Source organism: Erpetoichthys calabaricus, chromosome 3 (genome assembly GCF_900747795.2).
Source record: "Erpetoichthys calabaricus chromosome 3, fErpCal1.3, whole genome shotgun sequence".
Classification (NCBI taxonomy): domain Eukaryota; kingdom Metazoa; phylum Chordata; class Cladistia; order Polypteriformes; family Polypteridae; genus Erpetoichthys; species Erpetoichthys calabaricus.
In genome coordinates this window covers 309129000-309147111 of record NC_041396.2, presented here as the reverse complement: position 1 = coordinate 309147111, position 18112 = coordinate 309129000, and the positions used below count along the sequence as shown (strand labels likewise).

Genomic DNA, 18112 nt, shown 5'->3' with positions numbered 1-18112 from the left:
CACAGGTCACAAAGAACAGGTTTCTGGGCACCCTTACCAGGTATGAAGCGGTCCAGATGCAGGTGGAACGACTCCAACGAAGTTGAACCTCGCGCACACCTGAACACCGGCAGCGTCATCCCCCCTTTGACCAGCTGCCCGGTCTGCATGTACAGGTGCACGCCGGGTGGGTCCTGGATGCAGTGGAGGTGGCGCCTCTGTGTTTTCCAGATGTCCTGGATCTTAGCGCGGTCCAAAAGCGGGATACCCATGGTGTCAGTGGCGTCCCCGAAGGCCTCCAACATCTCGTCAATGAGCCGGCCAGTCTCCTCCGCCCCGCGCGTGCGGCGGCGGCAGTGGCGGGCCAGCTCCTTTAACGGGATGTTTCCCTGCCTGGAGCCTCGGGGACCCTTCCCCGCCTCACCAGCCTTGGCCTGTCGCAGCCGGGCGACGTCTCCCTCGTCCCACTCAAAAATGCAGAACGAGAGACGCGCCATGAAGAGGCTGTATAGTGGGTGGCTCTCCGTGGTAACACCCGCCGCGAAGCGTCGCATCAGGTGCCACACGTCGAGCCGCACCACTAGCTGATCCCACTGATGGAATAAGAGGGACACCTTGGATGGTCCCCCGTGGGAACAGCAGTCTCGGTCCACATAGAGGACCAGAGGCGGGGAAACACCGGCATCACGGTATCGCCGCATCAGCCCGGTGGCCATGGGGTACAGGCCAGCACCCTCGGCTGCAGTGAGGACGCTGATTAAGACCTGGCCGTACTCATTCCCCACGTTGGTCACCCAGGCTGCCGTTCCTGCCGCGGCACCAGCAAGTTTCTTGGTCACCTGAACGATGAAAGGGAGAGTGACGGTAAGCTGGAAGGAAGGAAGGAAGGAAGGAAGGAAGGAAGGAAGGAAGGGATGGCGATATTGCTCACCTTCTTGGTTGAGTCCATCTTCAAGAATGAGCCAAAGATGGAGGTGATCCGGGCCTTGGTCTCTTCTATCCTCGAAGCCACCTCCCTGGCATAGATGGACAGCAACCACTTTACACCGGGCACCGGGGTCATCCGTGGTGGTCGAGGCGTAGTCGTAGATGGCTCGGCACCCGATGTGATGAACTTGGTGGCCGCGAACATGAACTTTCTGGACCGCTCCAACCAGGACTTGACGTGCTCCTCGAGCAGATATTTGCGCAGCCGGGTGGCCCCGTTGCCCAGCGTGCGCTCACGCATCTGCCCGATGAGCTTTTTGTCGCAGGATAATCTGTGTTGAGACAGAACAGAGACGTTAGGACTGCCCGTGTGTGCCTGTCTACCTATGGAGAGTTGACCCAGCCATCGGAGACTCCTTGTCTGACCTGTAAGTCAGGATAGCTGGAAAGTCATCCAGGTGGGTGCAGTGCAGCTGATCCAAGACATCCTGCGACCAGCCCGCCACCTTCTTCTTGCAGCGCCGGCACTCCAGGTACTCCGTGGCCATAAAGTACCATCCGTCTGACTCCAGGACCCTCCGGACGGTCCTGTAGAGTCCGGCTCCCGACAACCTGTGGCTGCACACCGTGCAGGACAGCTTGTAGCCCCACATGCGGTACGGCATCCACAGGAAGAACGGGCGCTGAAAAAAGGTGTCGGGCGATGTCGGGGGCTGGAGGTGCACGTTGCGGGGGCCGGGAGGATACCACCAAAGGCGAAGGTTGGACGTCAGAACAGGCTTTCCATCCTTGCCCCTGGTGAAAAGGGCCCGACTTACCCACGCATGCTGTTCTTTGGGTAGGGAAGTCCTCCAGCCCTCGGGTAAAAGTAGCTGTGTGTGTGAGAGAGAAAGAGAGATGGCATGAGCAAGAGAAAAAGAAACAAAAAGAATCAGACAGGCCCTGTTCCTTTCCCGGCAATGCAATTCGAACAAACACATCCTTTTAACTCACCTCTCTCCTGGCTACAGACAGCATTTGCGAAGGCTGCTTTCCCGGATCAGCCGTCGGTTGGGAGCGCTGGGATGGCACGGGCCCTCCACTGGTTGCAGACTGGGAGGTAGATGCTGGGGAAGATTGTTTACAAATTCAAACAAATAACAGGTTAAACAGAAAAAGTGAAGGAGCCACCACCAGTTTCCATGGGTGGCGGTCACTTACCAGCCTCCAACTCCATGCTGGCCGACAGCAGCACGTCATCGGGAATCTCGACGACGGAGGCTGCTGCAGAGAGAGAGGCGGTGGGGGGTAACAGTGGTGGTTTTGGGAAGGGAGGAGGTTGCTGCTGCCTTTGCCTCGTCTCTCCGCCGCACATACAGCTGGAGCGCATGCATCTTGGTCCCGACTTTGGTGGTCTGGCGCCGGAGCCCTTTGATGTAACTGCGTTGCGGTACGCAAGTGGGAACGGTAACAGGTGAACAAATGGAAGCAGGGTCCCACTACCTTGCTGTGCCCTTCCCCTCAGACCCCACCCAAAAGTCTCTCACCTCTTAGCCTCCCGATCTTCCGCATCGTAAAGGGCCTCAAACTTCAGGTGTCCATGTTGGCCGAAGCCGACGAGCCTCTTGCCCTCGTCCAGGGTCCTGGCCGACCCGTCTCTCTCCCGTCGACGACGGATGGCCGTCTTCACATCGGGAAAGAGCCAGGCGTAGGACTCCAGGGCGTTCTTATTGCTCGCCAGCGGGCTATCCGACACCTGGCCATCTTCGCGCTCCCTCTGGTGGGTTGCCAACACCATGACGGCATAGCCGAGGTCATGGGTCAGCAACCATTTAAAAGTTTGACCCCGGTACTGTCCAAACTGGAGCTCGCTGACGCTGCGCACCAGCCTGGAGTCCCCGGGGTCACCGCCTGCTGCCCGCACCTGTCTCCTGGCCTGCTCCTTGACCATCTCGGCCGACTTGACCCTGTACGGCACGGTGGCGCTCACGCCGTATGCCTTGGCGACCTGGATCGCCTCGGCGGAGGCCTTCAGGGTCAGTTCGCTGGAGGTCTCGCGGCGGAACTGTGGCACAGGATTCAAGCTGGATAAATCAGACAAACCAAGAGAAAGTTACAGTTCCATTCCAAAGTTTTACAACACCTCTGTTTTTCTTCAAATTTAACCAGCTGGAATGCAACGAGCGACCTGAAACAGATCCGCAGGAAACTGGCAGACATTTACATTTAAAGTGTAGGTTATCAAAAACTGAAATTAAAAGAAATTTCAGAATATTACAAATTGGCCTTCATGGAACAACTAATAGGTTACAACCTACATATAGTCTGCACCAAGCCACGTTGCCTCCAACAGAGATCAAATAAAGAGTAACTGAGCATGCAAAAAGAAAAAAGGAACAAGGGAACAACAGGATGATAAACCGCCACCTTTGAACAAAGTCTATAAGCGCCAAGCCCGATATTCCAAAAACTTTTTGAATGAATCTTTGTGTTATTTAACCTATGAATACTTACATGTCAACACCGCAGGCGATGTTGGGTCTATTAAAATAACGCAATCAACCATTACGTCAATTAAAAAAAGAAACCTTTGTTTTAAGAGGAACACTGCTACTACAAACAAAGACTCACGTAAGAACACTAGTGGCAGCCATGGCAAGGGATACCAGAAAGTTAATTCTGAAAGAGTAAGGGAACATAGACACAAAATAAATAAAATGGTTGGTAATACTAGTGCTGGATTTTTTTTAAGGCCTTTAATAATATTACAACTACATTGTTACACTGCAATTTCCTATTGTTAGCATTATTATTATTATTATTATTATTATTCATTATTAACAAACACAATTATAACGCAATTCTGTCCAGACTATTTACAGATATCTATATTACTGAAACCAGTTTGCTAAAATGAAAAAAAAAAAAAAAAAAAAGAATACTTTCATTAATATGTACAAAAGAAATAAATTCTCATTAGATTAAACTACATCTTTTTTATTTCACTTCACTATAATCCTTGTACAGTATAGCAGCAGCACTATTTTATAGTTATATTACTTATTACACTACTTGTCAAAGTATCGCTATGTAGTCGCTAAAAAGAAAAAAAAAAGAACACTTTCGTTAATATGCACATAAGAAAATAAAATTAAGTACATTAAAACTTCACGTTTTATTTCACTTCACTATAATTCTTGGGTACTAATAGTAGCAGCAATAGTACCATTTTAATAGTACCAGCGGGCCCACTTGAAGATAAAAGAAAGAACATGACATCGCCGCTTTTAGGCGGGGAGGCGGGTCTTTCGGAGCAAAAAAAAATAGAACAAATCTTGTTCAGCCAGTCAGAGTTCACAAAACTTTCAAAAGTAGAACACCTCGACCAATTAGAACACAGGCGTTTCCGCGTGAGCCAATCGCTGCACAGGGCTGCTTGTCAATCACCCGAGAAAATAGAACAAAAGAAGGACAAAATAGCACAGCAGATCGGCTCCCAGCAGGCGCAAGGATGACACGCAAAATCGTGAAGCGCTCCTCTTTTCTTCCTAAATACGTCACAGTCATTTGTCACTTCAACGAATCTTCTTCCATTGAACTATCACACAGAGTCAGCAAAATGAAGTTCGGGTGATGCTGTACAGCTCCTATGAGGGTTGGGAAGATCTGGTAACGGTAAAGGCAATGCTCAAAAAACATTGCACTCCACCCTGCAACTCGATCCTGAAATGGTGAAGGAGACATGGGACAGGAATGTGACTTACATCTATGGTCAGTCCGATTGCCATCCTTTTCCCGACTAATTCCAAGCTTTCGGTAGTCACTGTCTTCTTCTCTGTACCGTCGGCAAGTTTTCCCAGCCGAGAACGGGGTACTGGAAAGTCCCTTCATGCCAGACACTAAATCATAAATGGCATTGTCCGATACACGACAGGGATATTTTTTTCGAAGCGAGAGTCAACATAAAGGAGTACGGACAGAACTCCAACGGCTCTTTGTTTTAATATGCGACGATGCTAAAACCAAACTCCTCTGACGTAACGCGGTCCTCACCCTTCTGAGTGTGGAAATTACGAACTACCTCCATGTTGCGCCGTCAACCAAAGTCAGTCTTCGCTCCCTCTTTGGTGAGGATGGGGTATTTCTGCTGCGAGTAATACAGTTTCTTCTCTCCCGGCGTATGCCGTTAATGGAAATTCAGCTGTTTACTTTTACGTTTCTCTCAGCGAGGGAATCTGGAGTTGAGCGTCATGCCAGTTTTAGCCAAAGATGGCGCTGTCTCAGCGTCAGACAAAATTCTTAATGTCCAGAGAAGGGCGTCAGTGGTTGGTCTCTCCTTATCTAATACAGCAGAGATTTGAATGGTCGCGATAACTTCAGTTCATGTTTGGATAGGATAGTACATTGAGTTTTCGAGAAAACCAGCTATTTTTTTCTTTTCCACGTTTCTAAAAAGACGACGGATTAATTAACTGACGGCAATGGTTGGCTCCTGGGATCAGCAGTTTGGCCATTTAAAATTCAATCTTTAATTTCCAAGGAGGATGAAGAGTTTTGTCTTTAATCATTTCTATCATTTTTTTTCTTCTAATATTTCGATGATTATATTTTTATTTTTAACAGTTTAATGTATCTTTGAGTAGGTTAGCGTCAGAGTTGATCATTTCCTGTAGGCAAAAGCAAGGATTTCACGGTGCCTGTACACATTCTCAATCCTTCTCAGTGGTGTTCCAGCCAGAAAAATTCATCCCGAAAATTGGTGTATTTCTAGTATGAGCAAAGAAATCAACCTCTGAGAAAATTCAGCAAGTGACGGTGACCACGCCCACAAATGCGGCCCGCCCTTGGGGCGGGGCACATGTTATATGAAATTTGCATAAGCCTAGGTGCCCTCTCTCTGAATTTTATACTGGAAAATGGCAAAGAGAGACGCTGGATGCTACGCTGGCCATTGTCTGCTGCTTCTCCACACTACTATTCATGGTGTTTAATCATTAGAAGAGACTGAAACCAGGTAATTTGAGCTGAACAGTCAAGCGAATTACACCACAATAGTCTGACGAGGTGGTGCGTCCCCCGTACTTAAGCACAGAGCCTTCCCCCCAAATCTGTACTTGCTCTGGCAGTACATCAACTAAAATTGGAGCGATACAGAGAAGATTAGCATGGCCCCTGCGCAAGGATGACACGCAAAATCGTGAAGCGCTCCTCTTTTCTTCCTAAATACGTCACAGTCATTTGTCACTTCAACGAATCTTCTTCCATTGAACTATCACACAGAGTCAGCAAAATGAAGTTCGGGTGATGCTGTACAGCTCCTATGAGGGTTGGGAAGATCTGGTAACGGTAAAGGCAATGCTCAAAAAACATTGCACTCCACCCTGCAACTCGATCCTGAAATGGTGAAGGAGACATGGGACAGGAATGTGACTTACATCTATGGTCAGTCCGATTGCCATCCTTTTCCCGACTAATTCCAAGCTTTCGGTAGTCACTGTCTTCTTCTCTGTACCGTCGGCAAGTTTTCCCAGCCGAGAACGGGGTACTGGAAAGTCCCTTCATGCCAGACACTAAATCATAAATGGCATTGTCCGATACACGACAGGGATATTTTTTTCGAAGCGAGAGTCAACATAAAGGAGTACGGACAGAACTCCAACGGCTCTTTGTTTTAATATGCGACGATGCTAAAACCAAACTCCTCTGACGTAACGCGGTCCTCACCCTTCTGAGTGTGGAAATTACGAACTACCTCCATGTTGCGCCGTCAACCAAAGTCAGTCTTCGCTCCCTCTTTGGTGAGGATGGGGTATTTCTGCTGCGAGTAATACAGTTTCTTCTCTCCCGGCGTATGCCGTTAATGGAAATTCAGCTGTTTACTTTTACGTTTCTCTCAGCGAGGGAATCTGGAGTTGAGCGTCATGCCAGTTTTAGCCAAAGATGGCGCTGTCTCAGCGTCAGACAAAATTCTTAATGTCCAGAGAAGGGCGTCAGTGGTTGGTCTCTCCTTATCTAATACAGCAGAGATTTGAATGGTCGCGATAACTTCAGTTCATGTTTGGATAGGATAGTACATTGAGTTTTCGAGAAAACCAGCTATTTTTTTCTTTTCCACGTTTCTAAAAAGACGACGGATTAATTAACTGACGGCAATGGTTGGCTCCTGGGATCAGCAGTTTGGCCATTTAAAATTCAATCTTTAATTTCCAAGGAGGATGAAGAGTTTTGTCTTTAATCATTTCTATCATTTTTTTTCTTCTAATATTTCGATGATTATATTTTTATTTTTAACAGTTTAATGTATCTTTGAGTAGGTTAGCGTCAGAGTTGATCATTTCCTGTAGGCAAAAGCAAGGATTTCACGGTGCCTGTACACATTCTCAATCCTTCTCAGTGGTGTTCCAGCCAGAAAAATTCATCCCGAAAATTGGTGTATTTCTAGTATGAGCAAAGAAATCAACCTCTGAGAAAATTCAGCAAGTGACGGTGACCACGCCCACAAATGCGGCCCGCCCTTGGGGCGGGGCACATGTTATATGAAATTTGCATAAGCCTAGGTGCCCTCTCTCTGAATTTTATACTGGAAAATGGCAAAGAGAGACGCTGGATGCTACGCTGGCCATTGTCTGCTGCTTCTCCACACTACTATTCATGGTGTTTAATCATTAGAAGAGACTGAAACCAGGTAATTTGAGCTGAACAGTCAAGCGAATTACACCACAATAGTCTGACGAGGTGGTGCGTCCCCCGTACTTAAGCACAGAGCCTTCCCCCCAAATCTGTACTTGCTCTGGCAGTACATCAACTAAAATTGGAGCGATACAGAGAAGATTAGCATGGCCCCTGCGCAAGGATGACACGCAAAATCGTGAAGCGCTCCTCTTTTCTTCCTAAATACGTCACAGTCATTTGTCACTTCAACGAATCTTCTTCCATTGAACTATCACACAGAGTCAGCAAAATGAAGTTCGGGTGATGCTGTACAGCTCCTATGAGGGTTGGGAAGATCTGGTAACGGTAAAGGCAATGCTCAAAAAACATTGCACTCCACCCTGCAACTCGATCCTGAAATGGTGAAGGAGACATGGGACAGGAATGTGACTTACATCTATGGTCAGTCCGATTGCCATCCTTTTCCCGACTAATTCCAAGCTTTCGGTAGTCACTGTCTTCTTCTCTGTACCGTCGGCAAGTTTTCCCAGCCGAGAACGGGGTACTGGAAAGTCCCTTCATGCCAGACACTAAATCATAAATGGCATTGTCCGATACACGACAGGGATATTTTTTTCGAAGCGAGAGTCAACATAAAGGAGTACGGACAGAACTCCAACGGCTCTTTGTTTTAATATGCGACGATGCTAAAACCAAACTCCTCTGACGTAACGCGGTCCTCACCCTTCTGAGTGTGGAAATTACGAACTACCTCCATGTTGCGCCGTCAACCAAAGTCAGTCTTCGCTCCCTCTTTGGTGAGGATGGGGTATTTCTGCTGCGAGTAATACAGTTTCTTCTCTCCCGGCGTATGCCGTTAATGGAAATTCAGCTGTTTACTTTTACGTTTCTCTCAGCGAGGGAATCTGGAGTTGAGCGTCATGCCAGTTTTAGCCAAAGATGGCGCTGTCTCAGCGTCAGACAAAATTCTTAATGTCCAGAGAAGGGCGTCAGTGGTTGGTCTCTCCTTATCTAATACAGCAGAGATTTGAATGGTCGCGATAACTTCAGTTCATGTTTGGATAGGATAGTACATTGAGTTTTCGAGAAAACCAGCTATTTTTTTCTTTTCCACGTTTCTAAAAAGACGACGGATTAATTAACTGACGGCAATGGTTGGCTCCTGGGATCAGCAGTTTGGCCATTTAAAATTCAATCTTTAATTTCCAAGGAGGATGAAGAGTTTTGTCTTTAATCATTTCTATCATTTTTTTTCTTCTAATATTTCGATGATTATATTTTTATTTTTAACAGTTTAATGTATCTTTGAGTAGGTTAGCGTCAGAGTTGATCATTTCCTGTAGGCAAAAGCAAGGATTTCACGGTGCCTGTACACATTCTCAATCCTTCTCAGTGGTGTTCCAGCCAGAAAAATTCATCCCGAAAATTGGTGTATTTCTAGTATGAGCAAAGAAATCAACCTCTGAGAAAATTCAGCAAGTGACGGTGACCACGCCCACAAATGCGGCCCGCCCTTGGGGCGGGGCACATGTTATATGAAATTTGCATAGGTCTAGGTGCCCTCTCTCTGAATTTTATACTGGAAAATGGCAAAGAGAGACGCTGGATGCTACGCTGGCCATTGTCTGCTGCTTCTCCACACTACTACTCAGGGTGTTTAATCATTAGAAGAGACTGAAACCAGGTAATTTGAGCTGAACAGTCAAGCGAATTACACCACAATAGTCTGACGAGGTGGTGCGTCCCCCGTACTTAAGCACAGAGCCTTCCCCCCAAATCTGTACTTGCTCTGGCAGTACATCAACTAAAATTGGAGCGATACAGAGAAGATTAGCATGGCCCCTGCGCAAAAAAAGGGAGCCGATCTTCGTGGCGGAAGAAGGTCGCCTGCTCTGCAGAGCCGGGTCCGTAAAAGGTGAAAGGGGCGGGCGCATAGCCGATTAGCCACGCGGTCGCGGGAAGGTAAACAGAGAGCCCTTAAAGCGGCGGCTGGACAGAAGCAGGCAGGCAGGCACAACGATTCAATCAACAAGGTTTATAAAATGAAATATATACACATAATAAATAGAAATCGATCAAACAACTATATACAATAAATAACATGAAATAATTATAAATAAATAAAAGTCAAACTAACAATCCAAGGAACTATATATAAACAAATAAATAAATATCAAACAATTTTTGCAATAAAAAAATAACTACCAAACAGAGTAGAGAACCAGTAGATGTAGCCCAAAATTAAAAAAGAAAATTGAGAGGAAGAGGAGGCCTGCCAGTCATTGCAAAAAAAAAAAAAAAAAAGTAAAAACATCTTGAAAAAAGAAGGAGGCCTCCTTGACAATATATAAAGTGCCAGTCATTTGCAAAAAAAATAAAAAAATAAAAAAAAGTAAAAACAGCAGACCTCCTCGTGAAAAAAAAAAAAAAAAAAAAAAAATAAACACTGTATGGGCCCATCTACAAATCAAATAAATAAATAAAGAAAGAAAGAAAGAAATACAATTCTTTAATGGCTATCCCCCCCCAGCACGATTTTTCTTCTCCCTCCTCTTTTCCTCCAGCCACTCCTGTATAGTTTTGCCGGCTGAGGTGGAGCAAAAGAATTCCCCCCCAAATTGGCTGTGGCCGAACTCTTTTGTTTTAGGACGGCCACAGCACTTGCAAATGTAATTTTCGATTTTTTTCCGTTGCTTGGGGGGGGTTTCCTTGCTGTCGTGCCAGCTCGTCCGCCTCCTCCTTTTTCTTTCGCAGCCAGGCAGTGGTGCGGGGTACTGAGGGTCCTGCCGGCGGCGGTGGAAGCGGAGCAGTGGCAGTGTCAGCCGGCGGGGAGAGTGGCTGGGTGACGGGTGCTTCATGTGGCTCGGGGGGGTGCCCAATTATGGCTGGTGCCACATCCACGGGGCCCCGACGTCGCTGCGTCGCCTGACCAGATAGGTCAGGCGGGATATGGAAGTGTAGTGGTTGTGCAGCGGACAGCTCGGGGCCCGTGGGTCGTGGTCGAACGGTAGGGGTGGGCTCTGAAGCAAGGGCCGAGCTGGTTGGCAGTGGCACGGCTATCTCCAGAGCCCGCCGTACCAGCTCCCTGGTGCGAGTGTAGTGCCTACAGGGACAGAAAGCAAAGTAAGTCAGGGTGGGAGGGAGAAGAGGGGCATGTGGATGGTACTTGTCCAGTGTGTACTTACCATTGTGCCAGGGTGCGCTGATTGAGGGGGAATAACTGGATGCGTGTCTGGGCCACGAGTACCGGATTTGTCAGGATATTTTCCTGGATGCAGATGTAATCCCGCATCACAGCTGCCCAGCGGTTCACCCTCACGCCGCTGATGGTGGTTCCTTCGGGGTGAATCCTGGACAGCTGTACACAAACGGCCTCCACAAGGCGGCTGATGTTTGGCATCTGTGCGGCTTGGCCGCCTTGGCCGACCATACACCTACAAAATTCTGGGGGTGGGAGGGAGGGAGGGAGAAAGAGATCAGTCAGTCAGCCATGCCATCGATATCCCATCAAAAGGAAAGATGCGACACCAAAGAGGTTGATCACCTACCGTTGCAAGCTCTCCACTCCCGGTGTGACACTGGTCTGTGAGTGCTTGCGTCGGAACCTCCCCTGCACCAGTCTTTCCTGGTGGCGTGGCGGAAAGCGAACTGGGGCCTTGTCGCCCTCTGGCAATCGTTCCCAGAGGGTGACGATCTCCGCCACTTGCTGCTGCGTCACGTAGGGATGGTGACGCAGCTTCACGAGACTGGAGGCCAGGTCAACCACGTGCTGGTAACCTGGGCCAGTGTCAGGTCCAAGGCTATTCTGTTGGGGGAAGAGAGCGAAAGTGAGAAAGGGGAGCACTCCTCAGATATTCCACAGGTATAGCACAACTCGTCGGGAGAGACTTACCAGCTCGTGGGACACGCTTTGAGTGGCCTCGTCTCCAGGGGAGGTGTCCTGGTCGGCTGGCCCAGACTTTGAGGCGCCGATGGCAGGGCGCGACTGGGACTTGTCAGACGACAACGGTTGTCGGGCGAAGTCCTCCTCAAGGCCGAAGACGGTGTTGTCCAGAGGTTCCTGCACCAGCCCCTCGTCCTCTTGGAAGCCCTCGTCGACACTGTCATCGTCGTCGTCTGTATCAGTCCCATCCGGAGCGTCGGGATCCCTGCCCATCACTTCCTCCAGCACTCGACCGGTCTGCGAAAATAGGTACTCAATACCTATGAGCTCACCTGTGAAAAGGACGGAAGTGTTTTAAAATGAAAAGGTTGGGGAGAGGGGAGAGAGAGAGAGAGAGAGACAGACAGCTGGACGCCCGCCTCACCAGTGTACTTCGCAGGCCGGGTGTAATCGTCAACCAGCTTCATGCGATATACAATGTCGCTCAGCTCGTTGACGGAGTGCTGGAGTTGGCCACTGTAGCAGACGATATCACGGTCTCCTTCCTCCACTGCTTTTGCCGCACGGTCCTCGTTCCACCGCGCCAGGCCTTCCAGCAGATAGGCCTGAAAGTGGGCCGCGCTGGCTGAAGTGCCTGAAAGACACGGTGAGTGAGTGAGAGAGAGAGAGAGAGAGAGAGAGAGAGAGACACAGAGATAAAAATGCAATGCCACCCACTCCCTCGCACAACACAGGTCACAAAGAACAGGTTTCTGAGCACCCTTACCAGGTATGAAGCGGTCCAGATGCAGGTGGAACGACTCCAACGAAGTTGAACCACGGCCACACCTGAACACCGGCAGCGTGATCCCCCCTTTGACCAGCTGCCCGGTCTGCATGTACAGGTGCACGCCGGGTGGGTCCTGGATGCAGTGGAGGTGGCGCCTCTGAGTTTTCCATATTTCCTGTATTTTTGCGCGGTCCAAAAGCGGGATACCCATGGTGTCAGTGGCGTCCCCGAAGGCCTCCAGCATCTCGTCGATGAGCCGGCCCGTCTCCTCCGCCCCACGTGTGCGGCGGCGGCAGTGGCGGGCCAGCTCCTTTAGTGGGATCTTTCCGTAGCCGGAGCCTCGGGGATCGTTCCCCGCCTCGCCAGCCTTGGCCTGTCGCAGCCTGGCGACGTCTCCCTGGTCCCACTCAAAGATGCAGAACGAGAGACGCGCCATGAAGAGGCTGTACAGTGGGTGGCTCTCCGTGGTGACACCCGCTGCAAAGCGTCGCATCAGGTGCCACACGTCGAGCCGCACCACCAGCTGATCCCACTGGTTGAATAAGAGGGACACCTTGCAGGGTCCCCCGTGGGAACAGCAGTCTCGGTCCACATACAGGACCAGAGGCGGGGACACACTGGCATCACGGTATCGCCGCATCAGCCCGGTGGCCATGGGGTGCAGGCCAGCGCCCTCGGCTGCAGTGAGGACGCTGATCAAGATCTGGCCGTGCTCGTTCCCCACGTTGGTCACCCAGGCTGCCGTTCCTGCCGCGGCACCAGCTAGTTTCTTGATCACCTGAACGATGAAAGGGAGAGTGACGGTAAGCTGGAAGGAAGGAAGGAAGGAAGGAAGGAGAGGATGACGATATCGCTCACCTTCTTTGTTGAGTCCATCTTCAGGATTGAGCCAAAGATGGAGGTGATCCGGGCCTTGGTCTCATCTAGCCTCGAAGCCACCACCCTGGCATAGATGGACAGCAACCACTTTGTACCGGGCACCGGGGTCATCCGCGGTAGAGGCGGAGTCGTAGGTGCCTCGGCACCCGGTGTAATGAACTTGGTGACCGCGAACATGAACAGTCTGGACCGCTCCAACCAGGTGTTGCCGTGCTGCTCGAGCAGATATTTGCGCAGCCGGGTGGCCCCGTTGCCCAGCGTGCGTTCACGCATCTGCCCGATCAGCTTTTTGTCGCAGGATAATCTGTGTTAAGACAGAACAGAGACGTTAGGACTGCCCGTGTGTGTGCCCGTCTACCTGTGGAGAGTTGACCCGGCCATCGGAGACTCCTTGTCTGACCTGTAAGTCAGGATAGCTGGAAACTGATCCCGATGGGTGCAGTGCAGCTGATCCAAGATATCCTGCGACCAGCCCGCCACCTTCTTCTTGCAGCGCCGGCACTCCAGGTACTCCGTGGCCATAAAGTACCATCCGTCTGTGTCCAGGACCCTCCGGACGGTCCTGTAGAGTCCGGCTCCCGACAACCTGTGGCTGCACGCCGTGCAGGACAGCTTGTAGCCCCACATGCGGTACGGCATCCACAGGAAAAACGGGCGCTGAAAAAAGGCGTCGGGCGATGTCGGGGGCTGGAGGTACACGTTGCGGGGGCCGGGAGGGTGCCACCAAAGGCGAAGGTTGGAGGTCAGCACAGGCTTTCCGTCCTTGCCCCTGGTGAAAAGGACCCGACTTAACCACGCGTGCTGTTCTTTTGGTAGTGAACTCCTCCAGCCCTCGGGAAAAAGTAGCTGTGTGTGTGAGAGAGAGAGAGAGACACAGACAGCATGAACAACAGAAAAACAAACAAAAGCGATCAGACAGGCCCTGTTTCTTTCCTGGCAATGCAATTCAAACAAACACATCCTTTTAACTCACCTCTCTCCTGGCTACGGACAGCGTTTGCGAAGGCTGCTTTCCCGGATCAGCCGTCGGTTGGGAGCGCTGGGATGGCAAGGGCCCTCCACTGGTTGCAGACTGGGAGGTAGATGCTGGGGAAGGTTGTTAACAAATTCAAACAAATAACAGGTTAAACAAAAAAAGTGAAGAAGCCACCACCAGTTTCCATGGGTGGCTGTCACTTACCAGCCTCCAACTCCATGCTGGCCGACAACAGCACGTCATCGGGAATCTCGATGACGGAGGCTGCTGCAGAGAGAGAGGCGGTGGGGGCAACAGTGGTGGTTTTGGGAAGGGAAGAGGTTGCTGCCGCCTTCGCCTTGTCTCTCCGCTGCACATACAGCTGGAGTGCATGCATCTTGGTCCCGACTTTGGTGGTCTGGCGCCGGAGCCATTTGATGTAACTGTATTGGGGTACAACAGCGGGAATGGTAACAGGTGAACAAATGGAAGCAGGGTTCCAACTACCTTGCTGTGCCCTTCCCCTCAGACCTCACCCAAAAGTCTCTTACCTCTTGGCCTCCCGATCTTCTGTATCGTAAAGGGCCTCAACGTCAGGTGTCCGTGTTGGCCGAAGCCGACGAGCCTCTTGCCCTCGTCCAGAGTCCTGGCCGACCCGTCTCTCTCCTGGCGACGACGGATGGCCTTCTTCACGTCGGGGAAGAGCCAGGCGTACGACTCCAGGGCGTTTTTATTGCTTGCCAGCGGGCTATCCGACACCTGGCCATCTTTGCGCTCCCTCAGGTGGGTTGCCAACACCATGACGGCATAGCCGAGGTCATGGGTCAGCAACCATTTAAAAGTCTGACCCCGGTACTGTCCAAACTGGAGCTCGCTGGCGCTGCGCACCAGCTTGGAGTCCCCGGGGTCACCACCTGCTGCCCGCACCCGTCTCCTGGCCTGCTCCCTGACCATCTCGGCCGACTTGACCTTGAACGGCACAGGGCCGCTCAGGCCATATGCCTTGGCGACCTGGATCGCCTCGGCAGAGGCCTTGAGGGTCAGTTCGCCAGAGGTCTCGTGGCGGAACTGTGGCACAGGATTCAAGCTGGATAAATTAGATAAACCAAGACAAAGTTACAGTTCCATTCCAAAGTTTTACAACAAATTTCAGAATATTACAAATTGGCCTTCAGGGAACAACGAATAGGTTACAACCACCATATAGTCTGCACCAAGCGACGTTGCCTCCAACAGAGATCAAATAAAGAGTAACTGAGCATGCAAAAAGGAAAAAGGGAACAATAGGATGATAAACCACCACCTTTGAACAAATTCTATAGGCACCAAACCCAATATTCCAAAAGGGTTTTTTTTTTTTTTCAAATGAACGAACCTTCGCGATATTTAACCTATGAATACTTACATGTCAACACCGCAGGTGATGTTGGGTCTATTAAAACAACGCAATCAACCAGTACGTCAATTACAGAAAGATTCCTTTGTTTTGAGAGGAACATTGCTACTACAAACAAAGACTCACGTAGGAATACTACTGCCAGCCATGGTATGAGATACCAGAAACGGTTAATTCTGAATTCTGAAAGAGTAAAGGGACACACAAAAAAAAATAAATAAATATAAATGGTTAGTAATACTAGTACTGACTTTCTTTAAGGCCTTTAATAATATTACAACTACCTTGTTACACTGCATTTTCCCATTGCTAGCATTTTTATTATTAGCATTATTATTATTTATTATTAACAAACATAATTATAACGCAATTCTGTCCAGACTGTTTACAGATATTTATATTACTGAAACCAGTTTACTAAAATGAAAAAAAAAGAATACTTTTATTAATATGTACAAAACAAATGAATTCTCATTAGATTAAACTACATCTGTTTTAGTTCACTTCTCTATAATCCTTGTAACATCAATGGTACCATGTTAATAGTATCAGCGGGCCCCCCTTTACAATAAAACTCGAAACAAGACATCGCCGCTTTTAGACGGGGAGGCGGGTCTTTCGGAGCAGAACTCGGAACGCATCTCTTTCCCAGCCAATCAAAGTTTACAAAAAACTCGGCACAAGAGCGCCTCGACCAATCGCTGCACGTTGCTGCACACTGCTGCTTGTCAATCATCCGAGAACTCGGAATGAACTCGGAATGAACTCGGCACGAAGATCGGCTCTCCGCAAGCGCAAGGATGACACGCAAAATCGTGAAGCGCTCCTCTTTTCTTCCTAAATACGTCACAGTCGTTTGTCACTTCAACGAATCTTCTTCCATTGAACTATCACACAGAGTCAGCAAAATGAAGTTCGGGTGATGCTGTACAGCTCCTATGAGGGTTGGGAAGATCTGGTAACGGTAAAGGCAATGCTCAAAAAACATTGCACTCCACCCTGCAACTCGATCCTGAAATGGTGAAGGAGACATGGGACAGGAATGTGACTTACATCTATGGTCAGTCCGATTGCCATCCTTTTCCCGACTAATTCCAAGCTTTCGGTAGTCACTGTCTTCTTCTCTGTACCGTCGGCAAGTTTTCCCAGCCGAGAACGGGGTACTGGAAAGTCCCTTCATGCCAGACACTAAATCATAAATGGCATTGTCCGATACACGACAGGGATATTTTTTTCGAAGCGAGAGTCAACATAAAGGAGTACGGACAGAACTCCAACGGCTCTTTGTTTTAATATGCGACGATGCTAAAACCAAACTCCTCTGACGTAACGCGGTCCTCACCCTTCTGAGTGTGGAAATTACAAACTACCTCCATGTTGCGCCGTCAACCAAAGTCAGTCTTCGCTCCCTCTTTGGTGAGGATGGGGTATTTCTGCTGCGAGTAATACAGTTTCTTCTCTCCCGGCGTATGCCGTTAATGGAAATTCAGCTGTTTACTTTTACGTTTCTCTCAGCGAGGGAATCTGGAGTTGAGCGTCATGCCAGTTTTAGCCAAAGATGGCGCTGTCTCAGCGTCAGACAAAATTCTTAATGTCCAGAGAAGGGCGTCAGTGGTTGGTCTCTCCTTATCTAATACAGCAGAGATTTGAATGGTCGCGATAACTTCAGTTCATGTTTGGATAGGATAGTACATTGAGTTTTCGAGAAAACCAGCTATTTTTTTCTTTTCCACGTTTCTAAAAAGACGACGGATTAATTAACTGACGGCAATGGTTGGCTCCTGGGATCAGCAGTTTGGCCATTTAAAATTCAATCTTTAATTTCCAAGGAGGATGAAGAGTTTTGTCTTTAATCATTTCTATCATTTTTTTTCTTCTAATATTTCGATGATTATATTTTTATTTTTAACAGTTTAATGTATCTTTGAGTAGGTTAGCGTCAGAGTTGATCATTTCCTGTAGGCAAAAGCAAGGATTTCACGGTGCCTGTACACATTCTCAATCCTTCTCAGTGGTGTTCCAGCCAGAAAAATTCATCCCGAAAATTGGTGTATTTCTAGTATGAGCAAAGAAATCAACCTCTGAGAAAATTCAGCAAGTGACGGTGACCACGCCCACAAATGCGGCCCGCCCTTGGGGCGGGGCACATGTTATATGAAATTTGCATAAGCCTAGGTGCCCTCTCTCTGAATTTTATACTGGAAAATGGCAAAGAGAGACGCTGGATGCTACGCTGGCCATTGTCTGCTGCTTCTCCACACTACTACTCAGGGTGTTTAATCATTAGAAGAGACTGAAACCAGGTAATTTGAGCTGAACAGTCAAGCGAATTACACCACAATAGTCTGACGAGGTGGTGCGTCCCCCGTACTTAAGCACAGAGCCTTCCCCCCAAATCTGTACTTGCTCTGGCAGTACATCAACTAAAATTGGAGCGATACAGAGAAGATTAGCATGGCCCCTGCGCAAAAAATGCCAGCCGATCTGCGAGGCTGAGCCGGGTCCGTAAAAGGTGAAAGGGGCGGGCGCATGGCGCATAGCCGATTAGCCACGCGGTCGCGGGAAGGTAAACAGAGAGCCCTTAAAGCGGCGGCGGGCGGGACAGAAGCAGGCAGGCAGACACAACGATTCAATCCACAAGGTTTATAAAATGAAATATATACATATAATAAA

The 18112-nt window shown here is 49.1% G+C and overlaps 2 protein-coding genes, 3 non-coding genes and 1 pseudogene across 5 annotated transcripts in view; 4 read left to right on the top strand and 2 right to left on the bottom strand.

The window, feature by feature from the left end:
- Positions 1 to 18112, bottom strand: part of LOC114666174 (uncharacterized) — a 35508-nt gene that overhangs the window by 1072 nt on the left and 16324 nt on the right. Inside the window, exons 10-11 of the mRNA XM_051924793.1 lie at positions 12269 to 12987; positions 38 to 99 (exon numbers count right to left, since the gene is read on the bottom strand). Coding sequence (XP_051780753.1) covers positions 38 to 99; positions 12269 to 12987 — 781 coding nt within the window. The remainder of the gene's footprint in view (positions 1 to 37; positions 100 to 12268; positions 12988 to 18112) is intronic.
- Positions 5996 to 6102, top strand: LOC127527318 (U6 spliceosomal RNA). The gene has a single exon (XR_007934618.1). It is a non-coding gene; the product is annotated as a U6 spliceosomal RNA (small nuclear RNA).
- LOC127527317 (U6 spliceosomal RNA) lies at positions 7667 to 7773 on the top strand. The gene has a single exon (XR_007934617.1). It is a non-coding gene; the product is annotated as a U6 spliceosomal RNA (small nuclear RNA).
- On the top strand, positions 9338 to 9407 carry LOC127527331 (uncharacterized; annotated as a pseudogene).
- On the bottom strand, positions 10067 to 11012 carry LOC127527261 (uncharacterized). The gene is made up of 2 exons (XM_051925374.1): positions 10743 to 11012; positions 10067 to 10660 (listed from the first exon to the last, which is right to left on the bottom strand). Exons 1-2 carry the CDS (start codon positions 10985 to 10987, stop codon positions 10201 to 10203), a joined length of 705 nt encoding a protein of 234 aa, XP_051781334.1. The 5' UTR covers positions 10988 to 11012; the 3' UTR covers positions 10067 to 10200.
- LOC114644178 (U6 spliceosomal RNA) lies at positions 17839 to 17945 on the top strand. Its single transcript, XR_003714916.1, has one exon. It is a non-coding gene; the product is annotated as a U6 spliceosomal RNA (small nuclear RNA).